Source organism: Podarcis pityusensis, assembly GCF_964106645.2.
Source record: "Podarcis pityusensis genome assembly, chromosome: 4".
NCBI classification, from domain to species: Eukaryota; Metazoa; Chordata; class Lepidosauria; order Squamata; family Lacertidae; genus Podarcis; species Podarcis pityusensis.
Window position 1 is genome coordinate 48,224,058 of NC_138027.1, and position 27,738 is coordinate 48,251,795.

The window sequence follows — 27,738 nt, forward strand, 5'->3', positions numbered from 1 at the left end:
TAGCAGCAAAACGACGGGTAGGGTCGATCCTGGTCTTGAGCCTTTAGACTGCTTAGGGTTCATTTATAGACGCCTTTCAGCTGGCCCAGCAAAGAGCTTTCTTGGATTCATGTAATCCACAAATGGCAAAACCGCAGCCTAAAGGCAAGGCGATGCCAAAGCTCCGTCTCCCCTCTGATCTTATAGAGATGGGTGCTGCTACCTCCAGTAATATGGGGAAGGCGCTCTGTATATGCCCAGAAATATTCTCCCTCACCACCACCACCCAATCTTGCCTGGCTGCAGCGCGGATTGCAGAAGTGGCGCCTCGACCGTGCGGTAAAGCGACAAGGAAGCCCAAAGAGCCGGCAGAATAAAGCCAGAAAGTCACGCTGATTTCCCAGAGAGGGGTTGTTGGGGCGGGGGGGGGGTGGAGGCAGCCGCCCGTTACCATCTTCTGCGCGGTGGCAGAAAGACAGGGAGGCCACCCGCTCCTTTCGCGATTTGGCACCGTCGCCCTCTTTTAATCGCCTCTGCGGCTCTGGAAAGCCCTCTGCCTTGAGGAGGGGGCTGCTGAATCCGCGGCTTTCAGGACCCCCGCCCCCCAGCCCAGCCCCCGGCCTCGCGCTCGGCCCCCTCCCAAGCTGCAGCGCTGCATTTCGCACCAGAAATCGATAGTCGCTGGGCTGGCCCTGCCCAACGCGGAGGCTCCGGGAGGCTGGCCGGAGCCGCTATATAACCAGGAGCCAGCAGCTTGCGCCTTCTTTCTCCCTGCGCGTCCAGCGTCTCCTGGCGCAGGCAGGCCAAGACGAGGAGAAGGGAGACCTTGCAGTGCTTCCTGCTCCTGCTGCTTCTCCTCCTCCTCCCTTGGACAAGACGCTTCTCCCTCTCGCCCAAAGGTGTCCTGCAAAAACGCGCGCGCTTCCTTGGCGCACGGAGATGCGCGCAGCGGCAGCGGGCAGGGCAACAGCTGGCTCTCAGGGATCTCCTCAAGGCGGCTGCTGCTCCTGCAGTTGCTTGGCGCTTTGAAGGGACCCGCTTTGGAGCACCTTACCCGCGGAGGACCGGCCGTTGCGCAGGCGCTGAGGGTGCCTGCCTGCCTGACCTGCTGCTGCTGTCACTTCGGGGACTTTGTTCAGACGCCCAGCGCCTCTTCCCTCGGCCGCTGCGATGCTCCCTTTTCCGTGCGGAAGGCGTCCCCAGCTGCTGCTGCTGGGCTGCTGTTGGCTGTGGGCTCAGAGTTGCCTCTCGCTGCGAGTCCTGAGTGGTGAGTTGAAGGGAGGGATGAGGAACCTGGTTTCTTATTTGGGGGAGAGCAGCGAGAGAGCTGGGACCCCCTCCAGATGTTTCTGGACTCCACACTCCCATCAGTCCTGACCATTGACCATGCTGCCTGGGACTGTTGGGAATTGGAGCGCAACAACCTCTGCAGGGCCCTTTCTTTGCTGTATAAAGACCCCCGAAGTGCTCCGGGTATTCGGGTGCAATCCTTCCACTTCCCCCTTTCATTGCTTTTCAACTTGATCATTGAACAGTGGTTAGAGATTCCCAAACAGAAAGGTGGCTCTTTCTGGCGGGGATCCTCTTACTTTCAAGCGGGTGGCGCTCTATTGATTCAGTGAGGCAAAGGGAACTCATGGAACGCAGCCTTGGCATTGTGTCACTGGCACTAGGGACGAGCTGTTTCCTGGCGAGTAAAAAAAGGCTCGATTTTTGTCCCAAGTTGATGATTTGACTTTGCGGAAAGATCACAGCCTCAATCCTGGAAATTCCAAAGATGAGATCCCCAATTCATATCTTTAAATATGGGGGTGGAAAGTTTGATGTCCCTTATATTGTGTCTCCTAAGTCAAAAGGTTTTGCTCTGATCTGTCCTCCATTTATAGAGAGTCTATTTGTCCCTCATTTTTAAAAAGTTCAGAGACTGAGAAGCAGGATAGAGGATCAAATACGGAGAAGCAGGATGGGGGCTCAAATGCCAGATAAAGAGTGATGTGAAAGAGATGCCCATCACACCTGACAACTTTCTCAGTTCCTGCTTGTCTGCAGTAACCACCGAAATCCACATTCATGTTTGTGGATAAGGATTTGTGTGGCAGGAAAGATATCAGTGCAAGAATACCTCTGAAGAACCATGTGTGCTACCAGATGTAGACTTCCACCCTGAGTAGTGGGTGGAAGGGGTATATGGGTGGTGTCCTAAACTTCTGAGCTCATACTTCTACTGAACTTTGACATGAATCAGTATTGGAAAATCCTACAGCTTCCTCAGATGATCCCATTCTGCAGAGGGTTGGACTAGATGACCATTGGGTTCCCATTCTATGATACGATTGTCTTGCCTTGAATATTTCTTTCCAAGGAAATAACTTCACAGGGAATTTGCTGAACTGCTCAATTCTTTATAATTAGGAAGCCATCTTCATATATTGAAAAGCTCCTTAAGGAATTTTTTAAAGAAAATATTGATTAACATACAAAGTTTTTCAACTGCGGCGCAAAGTTCCTTCCTTCCTTATATATTTGCCATAAATATGTGAAATATGTCATAAATATGAGAAATATACTGTGCCTATCCATTCATTGCATGCAAGTGGTGGAGGAGCTGGAACCTGCCCTGTGTGTCCTGCACATAAAGATACAGTGTACATAAGCAATAAAGAATCCAGTTGTATCTTTAAGGTCAACAAACTTACTATGCAAGGAGCTTTCATAGATTAGAGCTAACTTTCCCCGGTGCAGATTCAGTGTGTGCCTATTTTCTAGATGGACCTGTACATATTATTACCTGAGTGTGTTCTATAGGGTACATTTCAGCCCAATTCCAATGGTTTCCTGAAAGGTCAGGCAGGAAGCAAGGGACTAGAAATTGGATAATGCTCCAGTTTTCAATAATTAAAATAGATTCATGAAACATGAGCACAAGAAGCAGGAACCTTTAGACCCCTCGTCATTGGACACACCACTTTTAAAATGAAATGAAAAGAAAAACATTCCAGGCAATCTCTTAGGAATGGCTTAAATAGTTCATGTAACCTAGAACCAGTTCTAATCCTTTTCAGCTACTGATCACATGCAGCACCAACCTTAAGGTGCTATGTAGACACCAGGGGGTGTCAGTGTCAGGAACTTGTCAAGGCTGCCACCACAGTTATGGGGACCACTGCAGATTCCCCCCCCCCCATCCCCTGTCTCTGCTTATCTGGCTGTTGTTTCTTGTTCATTCAGTGGCAACAACAAGTAGAAATATTGCCCTTTTGGGCAATGGTGGAGATGGTCTCAGGGAGAGGAAATCAGTGACAGCAGTCACAAGGAAGCAAGTCCATGCAGGAATGGGGAAGTGTTGAAGGCATCTTATCCAAGGGCCCCTCAAAATCTGGATTGTGATAATAGCTGAGGGGAGGGAGTTGCATGTAGCAAACAGGAGATTAATTCATGCCGTTCCTTCTGAGCTTTCTGCCTGGAAGCCACTATACAAATGGAACATTAATCAAATCATAGGAGATAACACTGTCCATTCAGATGCCAGGCAGAACTGTTAAAAGAGATCTGTACCATCTCCAGGTTGCAAAGTCTTTACCTGAAGACAGTGGCCACCCCTTTAAAAGTTCTAAAGTATTAGGCAACTTCTTCAAAGTACTGCACTAGTCTCTTTGTCCACTCACCTCTTTTCTACCAGAACACAAGGGGAAGAAAAGCAGAGTGGACTTTAGTGAATTAACTGTACAGGAGGTGCAACAACTGTAGTCTTGGTGTAGAGCATTTCAGGAGTGAAGTGCAACCTATGGATGAAGACCTTGAGATACTTTTGGGTGCTGAATCCTCTGGTGTCTTCAGATAACCTGTTTATGAAGTATCTAACCTGATTTGCTTGCAGAAAGCTTGTGCTGCAGTTAGACTATGTCTTGTCTTTGTTGAGCATTTGTTCAGATTTGTTTGTGGTGATGTTATATGACCATGAGCATTCTTTCAAAATTCATCCTGATTTGTTTGCATGATGTTTATACATCTTCCCATGAGCTGTTTGTTCATCCTACACTTTTCAGTGTAGATTTGTTGTGCCAGGGTAACAGAGTGCTTTGATCCACTTTAATTGCACAAACCTAAATTTCTGGTATGGTTTGACTCCATTCTACAAAATGCTGACACTCAGGAGGTGTCCATTGCCTGTAACAACCCAGGACAAATGCGAGAGTGAGAGTATCTGATGGAGAGAAATGATCATGGGATTTGGAGAGAGGGGCATTCAATACATTGGTAACATGGAGCTCTACTTTGTGTTCCTATCTTATTCAAGTGAAGCTTTAGAAGTGCAAAATATTGATGCCTGGGATTTGGGATGGCATGGATGAGGGCGAGGGAAATAAGCTCAATTTAGATATGATGGAGCTGATGTTGCTGGGTAGTTTGTCTGGCTTGGGTTCAACTCATTCTGGGAGGATCGCACCCTATAAGAGGATCATATTTGCAGTTTGGTGGGTGTTGATTGACCCAGCTTTGTCACCAGAGGCCTACGTGGCTTAAGAAGCCCAAAACATTTCCCATTAGCTAAGGCTGGTATACCAGCTGTGGTCCCTTTTAAGCAGAGATAAGCCACAGTCATCCTTACTTTGGTGATTACCTGAATAGATTATGGCGATATGTTGTATGCAGAGCTGCCTTTGAAACTTTTTGAAAATTTATGAATGCTGTTGTTAGACTAACTGAGATGAGCTATAGGTAACACATCTTGCTGGTTCTGAAACAGCTTTGTTGTCGATCAGCCCCAAATTCTAAGAGCAATTTAAAGCCTGATAAGCAGTGTTTGAAATCCCCCAGGCGCCAGGCGCGTTTTGAGACTGGCATGGGTCCAACTGTGACTATGTGGATGCCAAGTTGGTGACTGACATCTCCATCTGGCTGGCCCCTCCAACTTTCTTAAGCCGGTAAGCAGAAGAGCTTATTTACTGCATTTATATCCCACCTTTTTCTCCAAGGAGTACGGTACATGGTTCACCACCCTCCTCAGTTAATCCTGAGAACAACCCTGTGACGTAAGTTAAGAGGCTGTGACTGGCCCAAGGTCACCCAGTGAGCTTCATGACTGAGTGGGGATTTGAACCCTGATCTCCCAGGTCCTAGTCCGACACTCTAACCACTACACCACACTGGCTTCCTATAGTATTTCTGCTATGGGGCAGCAACCTAAATTAAGTAGGTAAATAAGTATGGGAAAAGCAAATATGTCACCCAGAGAAGGAGCTGAAATATTTTGCTTGAAGCTTGAATTTGTTTTATTCTGGATTGTTTCATTTGATGTTTTAATGTGTTGCAAACCACTTTGAGCTTTTTTCTTTAAAATATAAAGTGCTACAGTAATGAAATGAATAATAATAATAATAAATTTCACTGGGAAAACAATAGCTATGGTTTTCCCAGTAGTGATATATGGAAGTGAGAGCTGGACCATAAAGAAGGCTGATCGCCGAAGAATTGATGCTTTTGAATTATGGCGCTGGAGGAGACTCTTGAGAGTCCCATGGACTGCAAGAAGATCAAACCTCTCCATTCTGAAGGAAATCAGCCCTGAGTGCTCACTGGAAGGACAGATCCTGAAGCTGAGGCTCCAATACTTTGGCCACCTCATGAGAAGAGAAGACTCCCTGGAAAAGACCCTGATGTTGGGAAAGATGGAGGGCACAAGGAGAAGGGGACGGCAGAGGACGAGATGGTTGGACAGTGTTCTCGAAGCTACAAACATAAGTCTGACCAAACTGCGGGAGAAAGTGGAAGACAGAAGTGCCTGGCGTGCTCTGGTCCATGGGGTCACGAAGAGTCGGACACGGCTAAGGGAGCTGGGCATGTTTAGCCTGGAGAAGAGGAGATTAAGGGGTGATATGATAGCCATGTTCAAATATATAAAAGGATGTCACATAGAGGAGGGAGAAAGGTTGTTTTCTGCTGCTCCAGAGAAGCGGACACGGAGCAATGGATCCAAACTACAAGAAAGAAGATTCCACCTAAACATTAGGAAGAACTTCCTGACAGTAAGAGCTGTTCGACAGTGGAATTTGCTGCCATGGAGTGTGGTGGAGTCTCCTTCTTTGGAGGTCTTTAAGCAGAGGCTTGACAACCATATGTCAGGAGTGCTCTGATGGTGTTTCCTGCTTGGCAGGGGGTTGGACTCGATGGCCCTTGTGGTCTCTTCCAACTCTATGATTCTATGATTCTATGATTCTATGATTCTATGACTAAATGACTAAATGACTAAACAACAAATAAATTTCACTGCAAAAAAGAAAAGATGCCTAGATATGCCATTGTAGTGACTGTGACCCAGGTTTAAGGTGCCATTTGGTGATTAGCTGATATATTTGAGTTAATAATAATAATAATAATAATAATAATAATAAATTTATTATTTATACCCCAGCCACTCTGGGCGGCTTCCAACAGAACACTAAAGTGCAATAACCTATTAAACATTAAAAGGTTCCCTAAACAGGGCTGCCTTCAGATGTCTTCTAAAAGTTTGATAGTTATTGTTCTCTTTGACATCTGGTGGGAGGGCCTTCCACAGGGAGGGTGCCACTACCAAGAAGGCCCTCTGCCTGGTTCCCTGTAACTTGGCTTCTCGTAGCGAGGGAACCACCAGAAGGCCCTCGGCGCTGGACCTCAGTGTCCGGGCAGAACGATGGAGGTGGAGACGCTCCTTCAAGTTTCTAACACTGATAAGCCTTGGGACCTCAGGGTCCTCTTCCTCTCATATTTCCTGTGTTAACATCAGAGTAAATCGACCTTTTCGGGATGCTGCTGCTATTAGAGGTTAGATAGGTGTCTCTCAGGGAAAAAAAGCCTTTTCAGCTGTGATGCCTCACTTATGGATCACTCTCCTCTGCAAAGGTTACCTGGTGCCAATTCTTATGCCTTTTCGGCAGCAGACTCTTTCTGTCTCTCTCTCTCTGTGTATATATATATATATATACACACACACACAATAACGTTTTCCAGATCTTTTTAAACATTAAGATAAAATTGATTTCTGCTTCTGGGGTCTCTCTCTGGGATAAACTTAACAGCAGCACAATGTACAAAATCATAGTCTATAACAAGAATGTACACAATAGAAAGAAGTTGTGTTCTCAAAACTACACCATGCAACGAAATTCCAAACCAAGTTAAGCAACTTAAGCCTGTTAATTTTAATGGGATTAGACCTGCCTATTTAATGGACTTATTTGCTGTATGTGTGCAGGAAGACCAAATGAGGAGGTGCCAATCACAGAAGAAGACTTCCAGGTGCACAGGAAAAGGTTGATTAGGCCCAATTTGTTTTGGAATAAATCCTCCTTTGGAAGACACTTGAATTATTGCTGTCAACCTGTCTATAAACCACTGTTGTAGCTTGTTCCACATATACACCAGTATTCCTAATGGTGTAGTCTCAAGCCTGTTTACTCAGACATAAGCATCTCTATGTTGAATGAGACTGGCTCTTTGCTGTGGAAGACTGGGGATTTCCAAGCCATATTGAAAGCAGAGCTACTTGAAGTTTTGTCTGAGGGTTTATGTGCAGTCAAATGATTTTTATTTTTATTTTGAACAGTTGACTCCCTCCTCATTGCTGCATCACAGACTAATTTTGAGATGCCTCTCAAAAAACAACAACAGTGTATTATGAAACATAATGGGAGAGGTGACAGCTGTTGCGGTATGTGTGTAAAGCCCCCTTGGGTTCAGGGAACTAGTTCCATGGACTTACGAATACTAGTCAGGGTTGAACTGTAGGCCACAGTAGGGGTGGGGGAGAATTTTGACTCAGTTGCCATTTAAGGGCAAACCCACCTCTTCTGTATTTGCTGAAGAAGTATGTGAACCAAAATAGAGCATCCTTTAGAATTTGCTTTTTCCCAAACTGTGGAGGGCAGTTCTCCAAACTAAGTAACATGTACACAGATGCATATACAGTGGTACCTCGGGTTAAGTACTTAATTCGTTCCAGAGGTCCGTTTTTAACCTGAAACTGTTCTTAACCTGAAGCACCACTTTAGCTAATGGGGCCTGCTGCTGCCGCCGCACTCCCGGAACACGATTTCTGTTCTCATCCTGAAGCAAAGTTCTTAACCCAAGGTACTATTTCTGGGTTAGCGGAGTCTGTAACCTGAGGCGTATGTAACCCAAGGTACCACTGTACTAGGGTGCATAAACTGCATGTACCGGTATATATTTGTGAAAGTAACACAGAATAATACATTATATTAGGGGAAATTGGATTGCAAAAAATGTTTATAACAGGCAAAATTGCATATGAGGAGAAATTCACACTAAAACACTCAATAATTACACTAATAACACTCAATAATCAATAATAATGAAATGGATATATTTTCCCATCCCTGGTCACAGCGGACATAATCTTTGTTGGGTCTAAATGAATGCTCCATAAAATCACTGGAAAGGTGTCTAATCGTGTACAACAGGTGTGACTCCAGGACTAACAAGGTAACTGCAATCAAATGCCATCTCTGCAAGTTAGGCCAAGATCATATAATAGGCACATTGGCACCAATTATTTTCAGTGCACTTCTGATGTGTAATAGTGCCATTATTTTCTCTTCTCACCATGAATTAGCTCCCCCAATTCACCTTTTGTCAATAAGATTGAAAAGTGACGGGCAGCTTGGTTGTTATCAGCAAATATGATGGACATTTCTCCCACTATTTATTCAAAACTCTCTGCAACTGCAAGGGCTATAAGTATTTCTCAAAAAAACCACAACAAACAAAAAAAGACACACTGGTAATAATGTCAAAATGATAGAATGGTGGAGATGAAAAGGATTTGATCTGTGGGCTTCATAAATGAGCTCCTGAGAACTGCATGCTCCTTATCCCTCAGCAGAGCAAAATTATTCTATTCTGTTCTCTTATCTCTGCTAACTCATGATACTTCATGGTAGCTTGCAGCATTTTTACATTCTACCATGTCTTATCTCATATCCTCATAATTGACCCTGTAGCAATTTTTCTCATGGTGGTAGTGCTATAAGAAGTGATAGGGAAACACATTATGCTTTTGTGTTCATATTGAATTATTGGCAACAATAGCTGTTTGCAATGCAGTAGTTCAGAATGCCTGGAGTTGGCTGAAGACCAGTCCTTAAAAAAGAAAAGAAAAGTGAGAAGACAGGGTTAGGAAAAACTGCTGAGTGTTACATAACCCGCATTGCTGTACCTATGACATCATAAAGCACATAAAGTGATGATAATGCAGTTTGCAAAAATGCAATTACTTTAAGTATCTGTTGGGCAGGAAATACGCGAGCTAATCTTTTTACTAGCCACTTAACAACCAATGTATTAATCAAAGCCATTATGCCTTAATGACTGCTGTTTGCTGTCAGTTTATTTTTGCCCTTTTATTTGTGATATTTTCTTGATTTTGTCAAGTGCGCATTCCAATATTTATGTGACAGTACTCAAAATAAGATCTCTGAAGATCAAAAATAATTCATATTGGGGGTGTGTGTGTGTGAAGTTGCCATTTACTAAAATGGAAATATCAGCAACAGAAGTGTGGCACTATTCCAGAGATAGTTGTTGTGTTAATAATGGGCAGACAATAACTACGGTAGCCCAAAGAATAGATGGAGATACATATGTCAATCTGTTTCACAGTCCTTATGGAATGGTAGATCCCTCTGAACACTGTGGCATGAGCATCTGATCTGTGTGGACACTTTTTGCTTTTCTATGAGCAGTTACTCTGTAGCTGATCACATGAGTTCTTGCTCTAGAAACAGGCACCTCATGGAATCATAGCTCTCAAACTACTGGGGTAACATTCAAAAATGCCTTTATGTCTGCACGTGCTCAGGCACACTATTGCTTTTACTTTTACTTCACACATTCCAGAAGAGAGCTCTGGAAGTTACACAGCTTCTGGAGCCAGCCCCGGGCTCACATTAGAGCTAGTTAAAGGCTTTGCAATATTGATCCAAGACATTTGAATTCACATCACCTCTTCATGCTGAATAGGAGGTTGTGACTTATGCTTCTCTACGAAGAATTACAACTGGCTGAAGCATGAAAGCATTTACAACTTTGCAATAAGCAATACCTCTGATTAGGGCAGCACTACGTCAAAATTAGACTAGCTAATTTTAAGGTTGGTTTCCCATTGCCAAGCTTGTACCACCCTTATTTTCAAGATGTTGGCAGCAAAATAGATGGGACTAAGGTAAAGGTAAAGGACCCCTGGACAGTTAAGTCCAGTCAAAGGTGACTATGGGGTTGCGGTGCTCATCTCACTTTCAGGCCGAGGGAGCAGGCATTTGTCCACAGACAGCTTTCCGGGTCACAAGGCCAGCATGACTAAACCACTTCTGGCACAGTGGAACACTGTGATGGAAACCAGAGCGCACGGAAACCCCGTTTACCCTGCCGCCACAGTGGTACCTATTTATCTGCTTGCGCTGGTGTGCTTTCGAACTGCTAGGCAGGCAGGAGCTGGGACAGAGCAACAGGAGCTCACCCTGTTGTGCGGATTCGAACCATCAACCTGCTGATCGGCAAGCCCAAGAGGCTCAGTGGTTTAGACCACAGCGCCACTTCCATCCCAGGCTATCTCACAACATAGCTATGAGGAGCATTAGGACAGGCATTTGCCCAAGGCCTTGAATCCAGACTGCTACATCTGACTTCCCTACAAACAAATAAAAATGAGTGTTCAGTAAAGAGTAATGTTTAGTCACCCTGCAAACAAATTAGGATGAATGCTCAATTGGTGGCTTGGAAGTGACCCTCTGTCTCCCCAGTTCAATACAATAACCATGAGGCCACACTGACTCACTTTGGGTGTGATTGGCCATTTTCAAATATGCTTTTGATCTATTCATCTACTTCAGAAGACAGAGCAAACTAATGGATGAATATATGTTTTTAGATTCTTAATAACCTTCTTGGAAGAAGCTTAGCGCGATTTATCAAATCATGTTGCAAAACATAGTTGGCAAAACAAAACAAACCTTGTTTCAAGACTTGAGCTTTTCTGCATATTTATCAAGAGCTTTGAAAAACCAAAGATCCTTGATGAAAGCAGTAGTCCTCCTAAGATGTTATCTCCTCCACAAGCAAGAAAAGCAACAAGGAAATGTGATGCTTCACAATGTTTTCAGTTTAGAAGAATGACCCTTGATCACTGTGGCCACAGAAAATAAGTGCAGCTGCTGTAGAGGATCTGCTGCTTCTGTTACTTGAAGTGAAATGAGCATGTTCCACTAGGTAAATGTGGGTTGTACTTGTGGGATATGATACATAAGTAGCAGTCAAGTACAACATGCCTTGTTTTCCTAGAGTAGACATGCAGGGGAATGCTTGGTCCAGCCAGTTGGAAACTTACTGTTTACTCCTGGCTGGGACAAACTTCCTTTGCATGTGACTAGAGGTGGGCGTGACCTTACCTGTCCAGGTAACAAAAGGACAAGGCATGCTGCCTCTCTCTCTCTCTCTCTCTCTCTTTGACTTCCTCCGTCATTGGAGCAGCTCTTTAGTTAGAAATGCTCTGTTGGCTTTTAGCCAACAGAGGACACTGGGATTATCCCCTTTTGGGATAGATCCACATGCATATACTTTGTAACTAAGTCTGCCTTCAGGGATCCAATTGTAAACTGATGATGTGAGTAAACTTATTTTATATACTTTAAACAAGATTGTGACATTTTTATTCTTTTAAGAGGGATATAAGGAACTCACCAGGAACCTCATATTGAGAGGCTTAAACAAGCCTGCAGACAGCTATCCGCTGGGCATTTAAAAGGGGAATGTAAAACTCTGCTAAGTAAAGGAACTTGCTAGCGCTAGTTAGAAAGGATATTAATAAACAATATAGCCTATTCTGCCTCCTTGAACATTCCCACAGCACTTGTGCTCCGAGCCCCAAAACCCATCCCTCATGGAAATAAAGACACAGTGGAGACAGAATTTAGTTTAAATGTTAATGGGCAAATTTTGGCCACAACTTTATTGAATACACAAATTTGACTGGTAATGACTTAGGCATTGGTATCAAAACTATATCTGGCTCCTGCCCTACCCTGCAGGAAGCCTGTAAGGGTAACAACCAGCAGGGAGATCTCCGTCAGTGTATATTGACTGGTGCTCACCCCTGGGGTTCCCAGGGGTCCTGGCATGGACCTAGCCCCTCTCAGGGTGAGATCCAGACCCCTGGATTCCTTTAACAGAATACCCTATTCATTGGAGGGGCAGGTGGTGGCCGCACCTCCCCTCCCCACATTCCCCTAAACCAATGACTAACTGCCAAACCTTACAAAGTTGTGATGATTGCTAAGAGGTAGGCAAAAACCAAGTGGCCACAGACAATCTGCCACATTGGGAAAAATTCCTACCCGGCCCCCATTCCCAAAGAGGTGACCAACCAAAGTCCAAAGCAAGGCCAAACACGACCTAATTAACGGGTGGGTGAGCGGGTGTTCGGCAGCATGAAGCAAAAGGAGGTCCCTACATCGTGCTGCCAAATAGATACTCCCAACCCCCAACCTTTGCCACGATGCCAATTGGCTAAAGGCTGGTAGCATAACTGTGGCAACACCGGCTTGGGGCGGGGCAAGCCCCACCCACAAGCCGGTAGGGGAAGAGTTTCAGGGGCCAAGCACAACATGGATCCTCTGTTAGGAGGATCCAACTTGCCAAGCATCTTTAGATTGCCCCTGGTACCAGCAAATCTGCAGCAGGAAGGTAAAGAGGAAAGAGGCAGGTTATGCTGAGAAAGGCAGGTGAGTTGAACAGGTGAATTATGTCCAGAGCCAGCTTCAGAGTCCAGCTTCAAAAACAAGGTCTCCCACTGATCAGAACATCTTCTACTAAAAAGAAAGGGGGGGGGGGAGTTAAAAACATCACAGCAGAATGAGAAGCAACTTCATGTGGATTTAGTAATACCATATTATTCAAATACAAACACTTTAATTATTAGTACAATTATCACGAGTTTCATCTGAGTGGCTGTAAAGAAAATAAATAAATGAGTGTACACATACATATGTGCCTTAAAGTTATTCTCTGTTCTGTTGAACCAGGGCACAGCTAGGGTGTATTAAGTAGAAAACCCCAAGGCTGAGAAGAGCTTGTGTGCCACTTTTGACTAGACCATTGGTTAACCTTTAGCTTCATGTTTAGAGAGAGTGTGTCCCATCCTAGGTTTCAAGTTATGCTTCAAGATCTCCGTGAAGCCACAGATACCACCAGTTTGAGACTGCTGGAACATTCTTAAGAGACTTCTGCTTAGACAGAACTCTGGCTGTCTGCCAATACTGATCCTATAATTTACAGCTGCAGGGTCCATGAGATCAAATGGGGGCGGGGGAAAGCATCTATTACAGAAACAACTAAATGGGTCTCAGCCTCACATTTTATAGCATATTAAATATATGGAGTGGAACTAATGCCAAAAAATAGACATTTTCTACTTAGAACGGTAAAGCTGTCAGAATTTTAATAGTTTGGCGCACAATTGCCTTCAGGAAATACTGTAATATGTAGGGCTTTTTCCTTGATAAAGGCATACCACTTAAACCAACAAGTAAAACAGTGTTTCATTTGCTCCTTCAGCATAATACCAATTTGCTGGTTGAAAAACCATTTATCGTGTATTGATCCAGGTAATTAGACTTCTGCATTTCTTCTGGAAATCTGTGAAAACTAAAATGCTGACTCTGTTTTAGTCAGATGTGCAAATAAACTTTGATACAGTACTAATGTATGCTCTCAGGTCTGAAGAGCTCTGTTCTTTGTGGATTCTTTCAGAGCTCACTTTATCTGTGATTGCATTAAATTGGAAGTGTGACACTTTAGGTTATAGGTGATAGATGCATACTGCTCAGAATGGGTTTACACATCAATGTACATTATTTGATTTATCTGTATTTATATACCACCCAACTTTATCAACCCCTAACTAGGATGTGCCTCTTCTGGGATGTGCTCCTGGGTGAGTTACGTGACCCACACCTTGCTTTTGCCCTGGGTTAATGTGAATTTTGCTGAGGAAAGGCACTGTGTGTATGAGACTGTGGGACCTGCACAATAACAAGGAAAGGGAAGGGATTGTTACAGTATTTGATAAGAGGCTGAGAAGATGATCATGAGGTGAAGCCATAAGACGTTTGGTAGAGATAACTTTGAGAATATTCTGAGTCAAAATATGTTTACGAGATAGTGGGACAAATCACAAGGACAGTGCTTAAACTTTCCCCCTGATTTTTATTTTTTATTTTGCAAACAAGGAGAGTGGAATAGTTCCCACCTCTTAGCAACACAGAAAGGTCTGGCCCCACCTCTGATTGATTAATATTAATTAATTATATACCACTTAATGCCAAGACAGGCTTCCAAGCCATTTACAAAAACCATGTGTAAAATCCTTAAAACATTCAACTCTGAACATAGCTTAAAACATGCAGCAAAACAATAATCTTGCAACAGAGTAACTAGGACAGGGTACTTGGATCAAGAGATCAAGAGAATTCAATATCAGAAGTTCAGAATTAGTGAGTTGGAGTATACACTTTCTGCCTCTCTTCTCAGGGGAGTGATGGATAGAAAAAGTTCTCCAGGCCCTTTGTAGTGGTTGATATGAAGTACTTTGAAACTCAGAAGGGGCTAGACTGATTTAACTTTTAAATAGGTAGACTAGAAGGGAGCTTTGGATAAGAGGAAAGCTTGGCTTCATTTGTTTCTTATCTTTTTAATTTTACATGGCTGTACTGTTTATTTTTACAAAGTTGTTTATTATCCTTATTGTTTTATCATTTCTTTATCACCCATTCTTCTTTGCATTTATAGTATTCCTCCTATTTTATTAAGCAGATATATAATTATTTCTCTACTACCCCTCGTGTTTTAAGTTTAGTTCACATGAGTTACCGTTTTAAGTGTATGGTCTTTTATTAGTGACTCAGCTGTGCCCATGGAGAATAGTTTTGAACCCAGATTCATTTGCTGGAAAAGATCGCCAGTGAGAGATCTCCTACCATAAAACCTGTGTCTCATGCGCTTAAGGGAATCTTAAATTCTGGATGCTCAGGCAAGATGTTCTTAAGTTCTGATTCTCTGGATGTAGTTAGGTAGGACATTTGTGTACTTAGAAAAAATATATTGGTAATATATCTCCCCAGGGGATCTTGTACTGTTTTAAATAGTCACTCCCTGACTCACCAAGTCATATATGGTAGCTTACAAAGAATTTGATCAACCTCCTTGTTTTGCTTCCTACCTGAGACCACCGAAAGTGTGTGTTCTCAGGCACCAGGCAGGTTACTATACCTGGTTGGTCATTAGAATTCAGCTTTATGGGTCACATATTGTGCAGGCTTGGCAAAAGATAACCAGCTAGAGGGATGAAAGACCAGCATAAATGTTGAAGCAGAAAGATGTTTCTTAGCGGAAAAGAAGCTATTAGTTTCCATATATTTATCTTACTAATGAATACAGAGTACAATTATGAAATTATGCTGCGGCAGTAGTTTTTGAAGAGACATAATGTAATGTGATTTATCCTAAAATGCAGATTAGAGCCCATCGATGGAACAAAAAAGAAAAAGAAAAAAAGGGTATGGTTCAGTGAAACATCAATAATACTTAATGCAATTCAGCACAAGATTGGCTTCTGAATCGGATCAAAGTTCTGACAACATAATAGGAAAGGATGATTGCTAATCATATGATACATCATGGATGGGTCAAAATGCTACCCTAGAGATCTGTTCTTTCTATTTATCGGCTCACATCTTGCATTTTCTGTGGCATGTTAGCTCTCAAGCTGAAATTGTGTGTGACGTTTAGGTAGTCAGGACCACTTGTAGGATGAATAAAATAACTTTGGTACATTAACAGAGATATCAATGAATTTGTTATCATCATTTTCAGCAGCTGTGACAATCTGTTGCCTATTATGTAGCATTTGAGGGTGTGGCTGTTAATTAAAAAAATGTCAAGTTGGTCTTTACTCCTATTATTCCCTTCAGGTTTTTCCTCTATTGGTCTCTTCATTTCCTGATCTTCCAGGAATTCTCATACATCCCTCTTCTTTAAAACTCATGGGCATTTGTCAACATCACTCTTTGCCTCTCCAACAAAACTCTCCGGTTTCTTATCCTTCATGGTTCTCTTTAATTCCCTTTTGAAGCTGTCCAGATTGGTGGCAAAAATCACACTCCCTCTGGTAGAGAATTCCTTGGTTTAACTAAGTGCTGTGTGAAGTAGTCCTTCCTCCTATTTGTCCTCATTCTTCCACCATACATTTTCATTGGAAAAATGGCTTCTAAGTATTATATGAGAAAGAGAGAAAGACTTCTATCTACAGTGGTACCTCGGGTTAAGAACTTAATTTGTTCTGGAGGTCCGTTCTTAACCTGAAACTGTTCTTAACCTGAGGCACCACTTTAGCTAATGGGGCCTCCCGCTGCTGCCACGCTGCCGCCGCACGATTTCTGTTCTCATCCTGAAGCAAAGTTCTTAAGATGAGGTACTTTTTCTGGGTTAGCTGAGTCTGTAACCTGAAGTCTCTGTAACCCGAGGTACCACTGTACTTCTATACACCATGCATAATTCTGTCATGTTCCCACAGTTTACTTACATTTTAAAAATAAGTTTAAAAGTCTCAGTGATTGTAGCCTTTTCTTATTGAGAAGTTGCTGCAGCCACTTGATAATTTTTACCGCTCTATTCCAGCTCTGTAGCATTTTTTTTAAAATAACCAGACTTATAGGCAGTCTTTCAAATGTGGTCACACTAGATTTGTATAAAGGCATTTTGATAACGGTATTTTTAGTTACACAGTCAGACAATGGTTTGATGTTTTCATCAAGTTGTCCACCATAACCTCAGATCCCATTGTCATTTATGTGGTTAGGATTCTTTTTGCTCTAATGTAAATCACTTTCTACTTGGACTTACATAGTGGTACCTCAGTTTACAAACTTAATCCATTCTGGAAGTCCGTTCTGAAACCAAAACCATTCTGAAACTGAGGCGCGCTTTCCCTAATGAGGCCTCCCACTGACGGTGCCCTTCCACTGTTTGGATTCCGTTCTTAGACCGAGGTAAAGTTCGCAACCCGGGATACTACTTCCGGTTTTCTGGAGTTCGTAAACTGAATAGTTCGTAAACAGGGCTGTTCTTAAATCGAGGTACCACTGTACTTAGACTTTATGTGCATACTTTATACTTATACTGAATTATATTTACTATGCTTATCATGCAGTTTTGTGAGTTTCATTTAAGAGTTCCTTGCAATCCCCTTTTCTTTTAAGAACATTGAACAATTGAGGGATCATGAACAAATATGGATATCATTCTGTTCCCCCAGAACTACTGATAATTTATCAATGTTTAAAAAGCACTGGTCCTATACAGATCCTTGGAGGACCCCACTGTTCACATCTCTCCTTGATGCAGTCTGTCCATATATTCTTATTTCTGTTATTTCTGATCCATACGAGGACCTCTTCTCTTATCCCATTCCTGTTGGCCTTATCTGGTACCAGATATGCTTTCTCCTTGTGGAGCTGGAAAGTATTTTTATTCAATTCATTCATGAAAGCCAGCAAGGAATAAATGCATGCCTACCTTCATCCAATATTGCATGCTTTTGATATGCTATTTGTTGGATATTTCACAGACGATGTGGTAGGTATAAAGCTTTCTGGTCTAAATTATATTTTCATGGGAAAATACAAAAATAAATAAAACAAGGATGATGCTGTGATTCTTTCAGTAGGCTGAGTCCACATCTGAGTTTGCAATTTGTTTCTTGTTTTCCTTAAACTATTCGGATCACCTTGTTTCTGTGTCTTAACTTTATACTATATTGTTAAACAGGGTGTTTATTATATTAATATAGATATGTTATTATATATATATTTATCATATTAAACATTATATATATATATACACACACACACACACACACAAATATATATATATATATGGGTGTTAGATAAATGTGAATTTGGTTTCTAACAAATGTACATCTGGTTCCTTTGTCTGGATGCCATAACTCATGACCACAGCCTAGGGTTGCATATGATTTTGTGTTGCAGAATTGGGACCACACATGCGGCACTGAAAAGTTGACCAGTTCTGCCATATATGGTAGGGCTAAACATGTGCTTGGGCGTGAGGTACAAGCAGTGATGTGCACATATCTCTGAATCAGAATATTCAACCCATGAATTAGATTTCTATCACACTGTCCACTTAATCCAGTAAAGTCAGATTAAAATGATCCAACAATTTAGAACTATGTGACATAATCAAAACCCAAACCTGGCAATTAAAAGGCAGCAAGAAGTGGCAGTGGCAGAAGTGGCCAAAACAAAACAAAAAATAATGGTTAAGTGATCAAGTTATAGTGCAATTCTATGCATGTATTATTGGAAGTAAACCCCATTAAGTTCAGCAGGACTTGTGTTACATTCAGACAGCACTTTATTGTTTCCCTGACATTTCCTTACCTGATAATTTCAATCTTTTATGTGATATTTCACATGACATAAAAGCCACTTTTGGAAATCTGGTGGAGGTTTAGCACTTATTTCCATACTAATTGTTGTTGTTTTTTATTCTGTTTGCAACCCCATTAACTCGCAAGCCTGATAACTTGGAAAGCTGAGTTTTGTATTGTAGTTCCATGTGATGAAAAGTGGGGCAATATCCCAGCAAGAGTTCTTCCCCACTGTTCAAAATTCAGCTTGACATGGCAGTATGTCAATCTAAAAGCCACAGTTCCATAATGCAGCTGGTACTGCAGTGTAAAAGGAACATTAGAAATTGGGATAGAAACTCTAGCCTTATAATCAGTAAAACTAACACAACAAACCTCACATTTGAATGCAGCCTTGCTTCCAGCCCATAACCATGTGTATTAGCCTAGCAAAGAAGTTTTGAGAAAGGCACTGAAAATATTGTAAGGTGGGGGATGACATATCTACCTAGGCAAGGAGTTATATAGGCTGGGAGCCATCACAGAGCAGGTCCCCTTCCACATTCTTACTGGACGTACTGCAGAAAAAGGGAAGATATACAGCATAACCTTATCAGATGTGCTCAGAGATAGAGCAGCCTAAAATGGAAGAACGAGGACCTTTAAGTATTCTGTCCTCAAGCCTGGTAGACTTCAGTAGTGCCAGCAAGCACTTTGATTGGAGTCCAAAAACTTACTGGTATCTAGTGCAGTTGGTACAGCAAAGGTGTCACATGTCCCAAGGACCAGCCCACTTAGTGCTCTTGCTGCTAGCTGAAGTTTCTGAAAGCTTCTCTATAGCAGCCTCACATAGAGCACATTGCAGTAGCAGTCCATTCTTGAAGTAACTATGGAGCAATGTAGTGTAGATAGATATTCTTTTCAGAGTCCTTAGCAGGGTTTTTTTTTCTTTTCATATCTGGAACTCGCCAGAGTTCAGTTCCAGCACCTCTCAGGTGGGTACCATTGCCATTATAAGAGAACAAGAGAGATGTTCATGGTGAGTTCTGGCACTTCTTTTTCTAGAAAAATAGCACTGGTCGTTTGGAAACCATAGTTTGGAAACCATAGCTATGTCTGCTAGGAACCTGTGTGAGCATTGGGTTTATACGCTTCACCCTCTCATAATTTTTCACAGTCACAAGGAGAGGATTAGAAACATTCATTTCTACTTTTGAACAAATCACAGTTTCTGGTTACTGGTGCTGGTTTTAGCCTTTAAAGCCCTAAACGGTTTGGGCCAAGGATACCTGAAAGACCACTTTCATCCATATGAGCCTCACCAGATGCTCAGTTCAACATCCGAGGTCCTGCTGTCTGGCCAATCAATAAACCAAATATTTATATGTTTATATTCTTACATTTTTAGCCTACGTTCCTTCCATTTTGTAATCCAAGACAGCATTCATGTGCTTCCCAAAGACAGTCTTTCATCTATTCACTGACCAGAGCCAGAACTGCTTAGCTTCAGCAATGTGGTGGCCTCATGATTCTTCAGCTCAGACCTTGGGCAGGCACCTTACACAGGGCATTCTCAATGGTGTCCCCATACCTTTGAACCCTCTCCCCATTTCTGTTTTTTGTAACTTAAAAGGTTTTGCAAGAACAAACCATGCTTTAGATCCTCAGGGGTGTATTAGAAAAGTATTTAAAACATGAATACTGGGGAAACTGGTTTGTTCTAGTTAAACCATAGTTTGTGCAAATCACAGCTCTCTGAATTCATAATGGAGGACTGTAGTTTGTTTAAAAGCTGAAAGGATACTTCCATTGAAACTCACTCCATTTAAGCGTCTGATGAGGTCCTTTCCAGTTCCATTTTAACAGCACCAGTATCAGCATTTTGATGTTCAAGTTACACTTGTCTCAGGACCTATCATGTGACATTTGCTCAGGAGACAGCTTTTGCTCATCAATCTCTGTAGTTGGATAGGAGCAGAGCAGTTAGGGTAGAGAGGATCAATGGCGGAAAGGTGTCATTTTCATGTCATTCCATTTCTTTCATTTTCCACAAAAAATGTTCATGGCTCCCACAAAAAATAATAATAATGAAAATATATTCATGATTCATTGATTCCCCCCCCCCTTTTAGTCTGCTCTTGTGGGTTGTAACCTTCATGGATATTGTACCCATTGCGTCTCAAAAGTTATCCTATCAGATTCTTACATTTTTAAGGCACATAACATTTTTGAGTTGTTTATTAATTTTTCAATCATTAGCATGGAATTCTGGGAAAAGTTAAATAAAGGATGGTGCGAGAGTAGGGGAATGTAACCCTGATGTCATTCATATGCTGTTTTGCTATGAAATAAGTCTCCATTAACCTATAACTACATGTCTCTGTATTGGTGTGTGGTTGTTTTTTTAGGGCAAAAGATATGTTATGGTGATTCAACACACCCCTGCTACAAGATAGCCTATTTCCAAGACTTGTCCAGACGTCTGGGATTCCAGGAGGCTCGCCTGGCCTGTGAAATAGATGGCGGAGTACTCCTCAGCCTCGAAAGTGAAACAGAGCAAAAGTTAATAGAAAACATGCTGCAGAACCTCACAAAATCAGGCCTCGGCATTTCTGACGGGGACTTTTGGATCGGGCTATGGAGAAGTGGTGAGGGACAAACCACATCAAGTGCCTGCCCTGATCTTTACAAGTGGACAGATGGAAGCAATTCACTCTTCAGGTAAATATTTTGTGTCATTTGCTGCTGCTGCTGCTGCTGCTGCTGCAAACAGAGACCAAAAGGGGATTTGGGGCTGCTAGGCAGACTTGATATTGCCCTGGGGCCCCATAATACCGGAAGAGAAAATGGATCCTGTGAAATAAGAATAATGAACTATGTATTAGTAGTTTATAAAGAAAGAAATGTTTACTAGTGAAATACCCACCAAATGCTGGCAGCATGTATGGAAATGTGACTAAGTGGGTGGATAAATGCTAATCTCAATTTTCTCTGTTTTTGTCTCACTTTCCCCATTTCTCTGCTCCATCACTGAATCTAGCATAGTATTATTTATATCCAGGGTAGTCAACATGCTGTCCTTCAGATGATGTTAAACTGCAGCTCCCAGCTTCCTTAGCCATTGACTATGTAGGCTGAAGATGATGGGAATTGTAGTCCAACAACATTTGAAGGCACCATGTTGGCTACCTCTGGTCTTCATAGGCATACAGTGGTTTTCCAAAGCTTCAGAATGAAGTATTTCTCAGTCCTTGCTGGGAATTGAACCTTGGATGCTTTGCCTGCAGAGAATGTGCTTTACCACTGAGCTACTCCTGCTCCTTTTTTTAGATCCAGCAAAGCAAAAACGGACTCACAAGCAATAATAGTTTTCAAACTAATTTTTACTGTAATTTGTGTATTGTTATAGAAATTGGTATACAGATGAGCCTTCCTGTGGCAGCGAAGCTTGTGTTGTGATGTATCATCAACCAACTGCAAATCCTGGCTTGGGAGGGCCTTACCTTTACCAATGGAATGATGACAGATGCAACATGAAGCACAATTTTATCTGCAAATATGGTCCAGGTAGGAAATGCTGAAGATGAGCTTCAGATGTTATGTGTGATTTCTGGTTGACTTTTCAAACCCTTGAAGTCCTGGTGACTTTACCCTAGTGCAGACCATGTATCTCATTAACACAAGTGAAATTCACAGTTTAGTTGGATTAGTGTATAGAAGCAAGATAAAATGTAAACCAGGGGGGTACTATGTTATTCTGTTACTAAGAGGCAACATCACCCTGCTTCAAATTTTAATAGAGGGCCTAGATTTTAGCAGAAGTTAAACTAATCATTACACACTATTTTATTTTCTGCCTCAAGCATAGGATCTTGCATTAACTATCCATACAGTAGTATACATATCTCCTTATAAATAAATTTCATTGAGTTCAATGAGACTTATTCCAAGGGAAGTAGGTATAGAATTGCAACTCTAATTAAGTACTTCTTAAGATGCTACAGGATGTATTGTGTCCTTAAGTACAAAAATGTATCCCACTGAACACAATTGTCAACATATGGTTTTAAGTATCTGAAAAGCTGCTTATTTAAATTTAGGATTGCCTGAAAAATGTAAACAACCTATTCCTCCCTGCCTTGTTTATATATTATTTTAACAGATGACATCCTAGAAAAAGAATTAGGAGACAGAGCAGATCCAGATTATGGTAAGAAACGTTTGGATTGAGTTGCAGTGGTAAAGCAATAGAATCTCATCCATCATTTCCAAAAGCAAAACAATCCATAGATTGGAAAAGCAGAGTAGCCATGGAACAGCTGAACAATGAATCCTGTAGAGAATAATAGTTACCATGTATGTTTTTATAAGTGAATGGATACATTTTGGAATATTTCAGTTTGTAACCCTTATTCCAGATGTTATCCCTATGTTACAGTAAAGTCCTTAGACGAGTTTATCACCTACACGTATTCATGTTCAAAACTGATTAATCCTGTTGCCTTTGGAGCTTTTGCAAAGTGCAGTAATATGTGCAGATGTCCCAACACAGGAATTCAATTTTGTTTTCTTAAAATATGTAATTACTTTCACAGAAGCCCAGCCAACGGTGCCAGCAGGGAAGCCTCACGATTCAAGCAAGCCAGAAGATCATTTTCCGGTGGTTGTTACTGAAACTGGTAATTGATGCATATGATTCTGATATCTGAGTAATATTTAAATATAAAGCATAGACTGCAGACATGCAAACCCCACTTATTCATCATATGAATAAACTGGCTGTACTCCCAGAAACTAAAATGAACCTGAGCTCTGGGATTTTAAAAAGAAGAAGAATTCAAGATGTCGTTGCTGCAGGGCAAATAGCTCTACTTGGGTTTTTAAGGGGAAATGCTTTTTGTCAAGGATAGACATCACATCGCAAACAGCCAGAGTCAATATGCCAAGTATTTTCTCCCACAGTTTCCTCTCATTCTTACTTCAGAGCCACACACAGTGAATGAATTGCAGGGGGTTCTGCATGTTCAAGTCTTAATCTAGTCCATTAAGCTTAATGGACCGCAGAATAACTAATTAAAAAAAAAAATGATCTAACAAAACATTTGGTTAATGAACAAGTTTTGGAAAGTCAGGTTTTTGCTAAAGTTCTGCACCTTCCCAATCAGGTTCTTGTTTTGTATGTTTGGCTTTTATAAATGGTGGCTGGTGAGGTTGTTTGCTGAGTACAACTGCCTACAGCTATGATGCTGAAGTAGGGGGCATGCATTTTCCCCTACATTGTTAGGTAGTGCTGGAGGTGGGGTACTATTGAAGCAACCTGCACCCGTGCTGGGTTGACCATCTGGTTACCAATCATACATGGGACTGGGTTCAGCACTCCCTGCTTCCACTGCTACCACTCAACACAGAAAGGAAATGATGAGAACCAAAAGCCCTGGCCAGGAGTGAAGATAAACCTTGGGTCACTCTCAAAACTTTTGCAGTTGTACTTTATGTGGAAAGGTCTTTAGAGGTGGGCAAGTTGTCTTTCAGGAAAGCTTTACTGCCATGACCAGTTTTTTCACTGAGGCCTTGAAAGAGCCTCAGGGTGGTGTTCTGCAGTCTACAGTTTTAAAATTGGAAGAGTAGAGTCCGTAAGGTTGGACACCTCTTGGGTTGTAAGATTTCATGGACTAGATCACGCTAGTTCATATGTGTGAGCCATTGGCTTAAGAGATCTCTGATTGTTGTGATTAACTGGTGCAGTACAAGAGAATTTGTGCAAGCAGAGCCCATGATTTCAATCCAAATACAATAATGAAACCCCTTTTTTTTGTAGGTTTAATTCCCAATTTAATTTATGTTGTTATACCTACTATACCACTGCTGTTGTTGATATTAGTGGCTTTCGGGACTTGCTGTTTCCAGATGCTGCATAAAAGGTAACTATTATGACTGGAGAGAAAGAGTGTCTTGGAACTTAAGCTCATGTATTATAAAATTAATCCTTCCAACTGACTCATATTCAAGGCCATTCCACACACAAAGCAAGGCCATTCTCATTTGCACTTGAAAATGAATATTATTCCAGTGTTATGCCTTGACTAAAATGGCAGGAAGTCCACATTTAATAATGTAGCCATATCGTCAAATATATAATGTGTTCAACATTATTAGCAGGTATATTGAGTTTGCAAAACCTTTTGTTCTAAGTAAGTTAATGCTGCTCTCATGCTAGTGTAAAGAACTCGTTGCTTTTGTAGATTAGTCATGGGGAACCTTGGCCTTCCAAATGTTATTGGACTACATTTTGCATTTTTGTTGCTTTTTGGCCATGCTGCCTGGGGCCAATAAGAGTCTATCAACATCTGGATGGCTGCTGCTTCCACACACCTGTTGTATAGTATAGAAACTAGAAAACTAACATTTAAACCCAATGCCTAAGCAAACAGCCTTTAGATGGAAGAAAAGGTCCTTGTTGTGTACTTGATTACAATGCAAAACTGAACTTACTACTTTTTCTACCCTGCTATCTACCCTGCTTTCTGTTATCAAAAGGATCACAGGAACAGGCTGTTTTTTAGGGCTGAATCAGCTGAAACACTTTCTTTGACACAGGCTGTGTACCCACCAAACACTGAAAGTACATGACACCACCTGAAGAATCCTGGGAACTGTAGCTTAACCCATCACAGAGCTACAATTCCAGTACCCTCAGCAAACCAAAGTCCCCAGGGTTCTATGGGGGAAAGTAATGTGCTTTAAATGTATGATGTGCACACAACCACAGTACGTAGTCTTGGAATATTGTGGGCACTGTTCTCTCTGCACTGCAAGTGAGGGCTTGCTACCTATGCAGAAGAAAGAGCAATGGCAGGAACAGAAGGATTTGATCCCATGCTGAGCTTTGTCCTCATCCTCATAAAGTTTAGTCAGTCTTACATCATCCCCATTTCCTTAACCAATCGGCTGCAGTCAATGATGTGGAGCTGAAGTGGGCTGGGAAAACAACACAGGCATATCTGACTGAAAGTTGCAAGGAGAGGTAGGAGTTGACGCACAAATGCCATTTCAGCAGCAAACTTATGTCAAGAACACACCAAGTTCTGCTCCAACAGGATGCTCTATTGCTCTTGCTCTCAAAGGAAGAAAAAGTTATGATGGTCCCCCTGGTAGTGCTAAAACCAAAGTAAGGCACGAGAAGCATCCACACCAAGCATTTCTCCTGTGCTTTATGGCAAACCAGCAACTCATTCATGCTTAGTGGCTTTCCCTTTCCTTTCTTCTAGGGAAGCAAGGAGAAACTGCTTCAATGACTCATCTCCATTATCATCTGAATGCCTTGCAGAAAGTTTAGATTCTAACTTGGTATATTTCTCAGTTTCTATGATTGTATTTTTAAGGTAGAGCTAGGGATCCTGGCAACTCCTGTGATCTACAGAACGCTCTTCCAAGAAACTTTGGACAGGGACAGAATCTCCTCACCAGGGCTCGGTTGGCTTCATTTAGTTTGGTGGCCTTGAAATTATGTTGATCTATATCTATGGATATAGTTCAATCTATGCACTTGGTTCAGAACATATTTTTGCTACCTTTGTTCAGATGACATCCCACTCAAAGTGTCCTTTAAAAGCAGCAGTACTGGATTGGGAGTAACTTTTCCTTGCTTCATTCCATGGCACTGTGGCAAATTCTGAAGGTTTGGCACAATGTGGTTGGGATCAATTGTGCTTTTATTATCAGATTGTTCCTAGCCCAACCCATGCATCTCAGACGACTAACAGTTGTATGGGAAGGACTCAAATGTATTGCTAGGCTTTTAGCTGCAGTGCCTTTGAATGGAGCCATAGAAAAGAAGCTTCCACATTATGGATGTAGTGCCCTTAGGTTAGCTGAGAAATAAATGCACACTGCAAAACTGGTTTCAAAGTATAACACTGCTAATGGTGGATTGAAGAAGGAAAGCCACTGGGCTGATTCAACAGCTATGGCTATTAACTACCATTAGGAATTTTTGACTCAATACAAAGAAGCTATAGATCAGGTAATGAATTAATGTACTGTAAGATAAATATGTAAAGTACCACACGAAGCTTACTGGATCTAAGCTTTAGACTTTAAGGTTTGCCTGAGGGTGGGCATAGATTTTGAGGATCATATAGATGATAGATCTGTGAGAAAGCACAGCATTGATAGGCTCATCTTGTATACTTCCTTACCAAGAAAAACATCCTGTCGAGTGTGAGGTCACTTTCCAGCTGCTTAAGTGCATAATCTTTTTACAGTAGGCCAACCAAGCAACATTAGTAGCAGAGACCATTTGGAAAGCCTTTACAATTGTTTATTGTGCACCGTCACCCATCTTTCATTGCATACTTACATGAACATATGAAAGGAATAGATGAATAATAAATGCATGTATATACAATTGTGTTTCTAATTTTCCAGTAAAGGAAGAACAAAAACCAGTCCGGACCAGTCTACGCTATGGATTTCTAAGAATGCACGGAAAGACAGCAGCATGGAGGTATAGAGATAAGACTGAAAAGAAAGCAGGAATAACACTTTTCCATTCAGGATCTATTATAATGTCATGTCAGATATTAGCTTGGAATGGCTTGGAATTGCAATGGATCAGCAAAATGAACTGGAAGCTCCCCCTTGAGGCAATTGTTCAGATCATTTTTATATGCAATGTTTGATTTTGAATTCAGTAGCAAAACATGGCACTCCAAAAGAAAAAAAAGAATGCATTTATTTTGCTATGGAAAATGACTCTGCTACAGATAGTAATGAGATGGAAAGAGCATTTGGAATATATATGGAAAAATGTCTACTGTATATGTCACTTCTAAACAGTCATTTCTAGTTTAAATTTTAACTCCCTCCTTGTTAGTTTCTCATACGTTGTATTGTCTCTTATTAATGGGTGTACTGTAAATTCAGTTAATATAAATTTACAGTGTAACAAAATAATTTATCTTTGCATAAAAATTTGATAAAAATATTGACTGTAGGATTATTTATTTGAAAAAGGAGGTGATTTTACTGTTGTTCTTTGACTTACATTACTAAAGACAATTGGCAACGCTGTGCTATTCTGCAAGGATAAACTTCAAAACCATGGGGAAACAAACTGATGAACTGTAATGAGTACACTTTGGTAGCAAAAAGGGTATTTTGATATGCTTGTCCAGGGGCAACTTGAGTCATTCTGCCCATGGCAAGTTATTCATTCAGTCCTTGGAAACAAACAAAAAAAAAAGGGTGGGGGTGGGGGTGGGAAGGCAAAGATTGCTGTG

General features: G+C 41.6%; 1 protein-coding gene across 2 annotated transcripts; it reads left to right on the top strand.

Moving 5' to 3' along the window:
• The first annotated feature begins 757 nt into the window (after window positions 1-757).
• Window positions 758-27,696, top strand: CHODL (chondrolectin). 2 transcript variants are annotated; one of them, XM_081003699.1, is made up of 8 exons: window positions 758-1,246; window positions 20,866-21,178; window positions 21,867-22,024; window positions 22,620-22,667; window positions 23,053-23,136; window positions 24,276-24,378; window positions 25,726-25,804; window positions 26,885-27,696. In XM_081003699.1, exons 1-8 carry the CDS (start codon window positions 1,150-1,152, stop codon window positions 26,885-26,887), a joined length of 885 nt encoding a protein of 294 aa, XP_080859825.1. In that variant the 5' UTR covers window positions 758-1,149; the 3' UTR covers window positions 26,888-27,696. The 2 variants fall into 2 exon arrangements, with proteins under 2 accessions (XP_080859825.1, XP_080859824.1); XM_081003698.1 differs by lacking the exon at window positions 25,726-25,804 and having other exon boundaries at window positions 760-1,246; window positions 26,885-27,694.
• The last annotated feature ends 42 nt before the right edge of the window (window positions 27,697-27,738 follow it).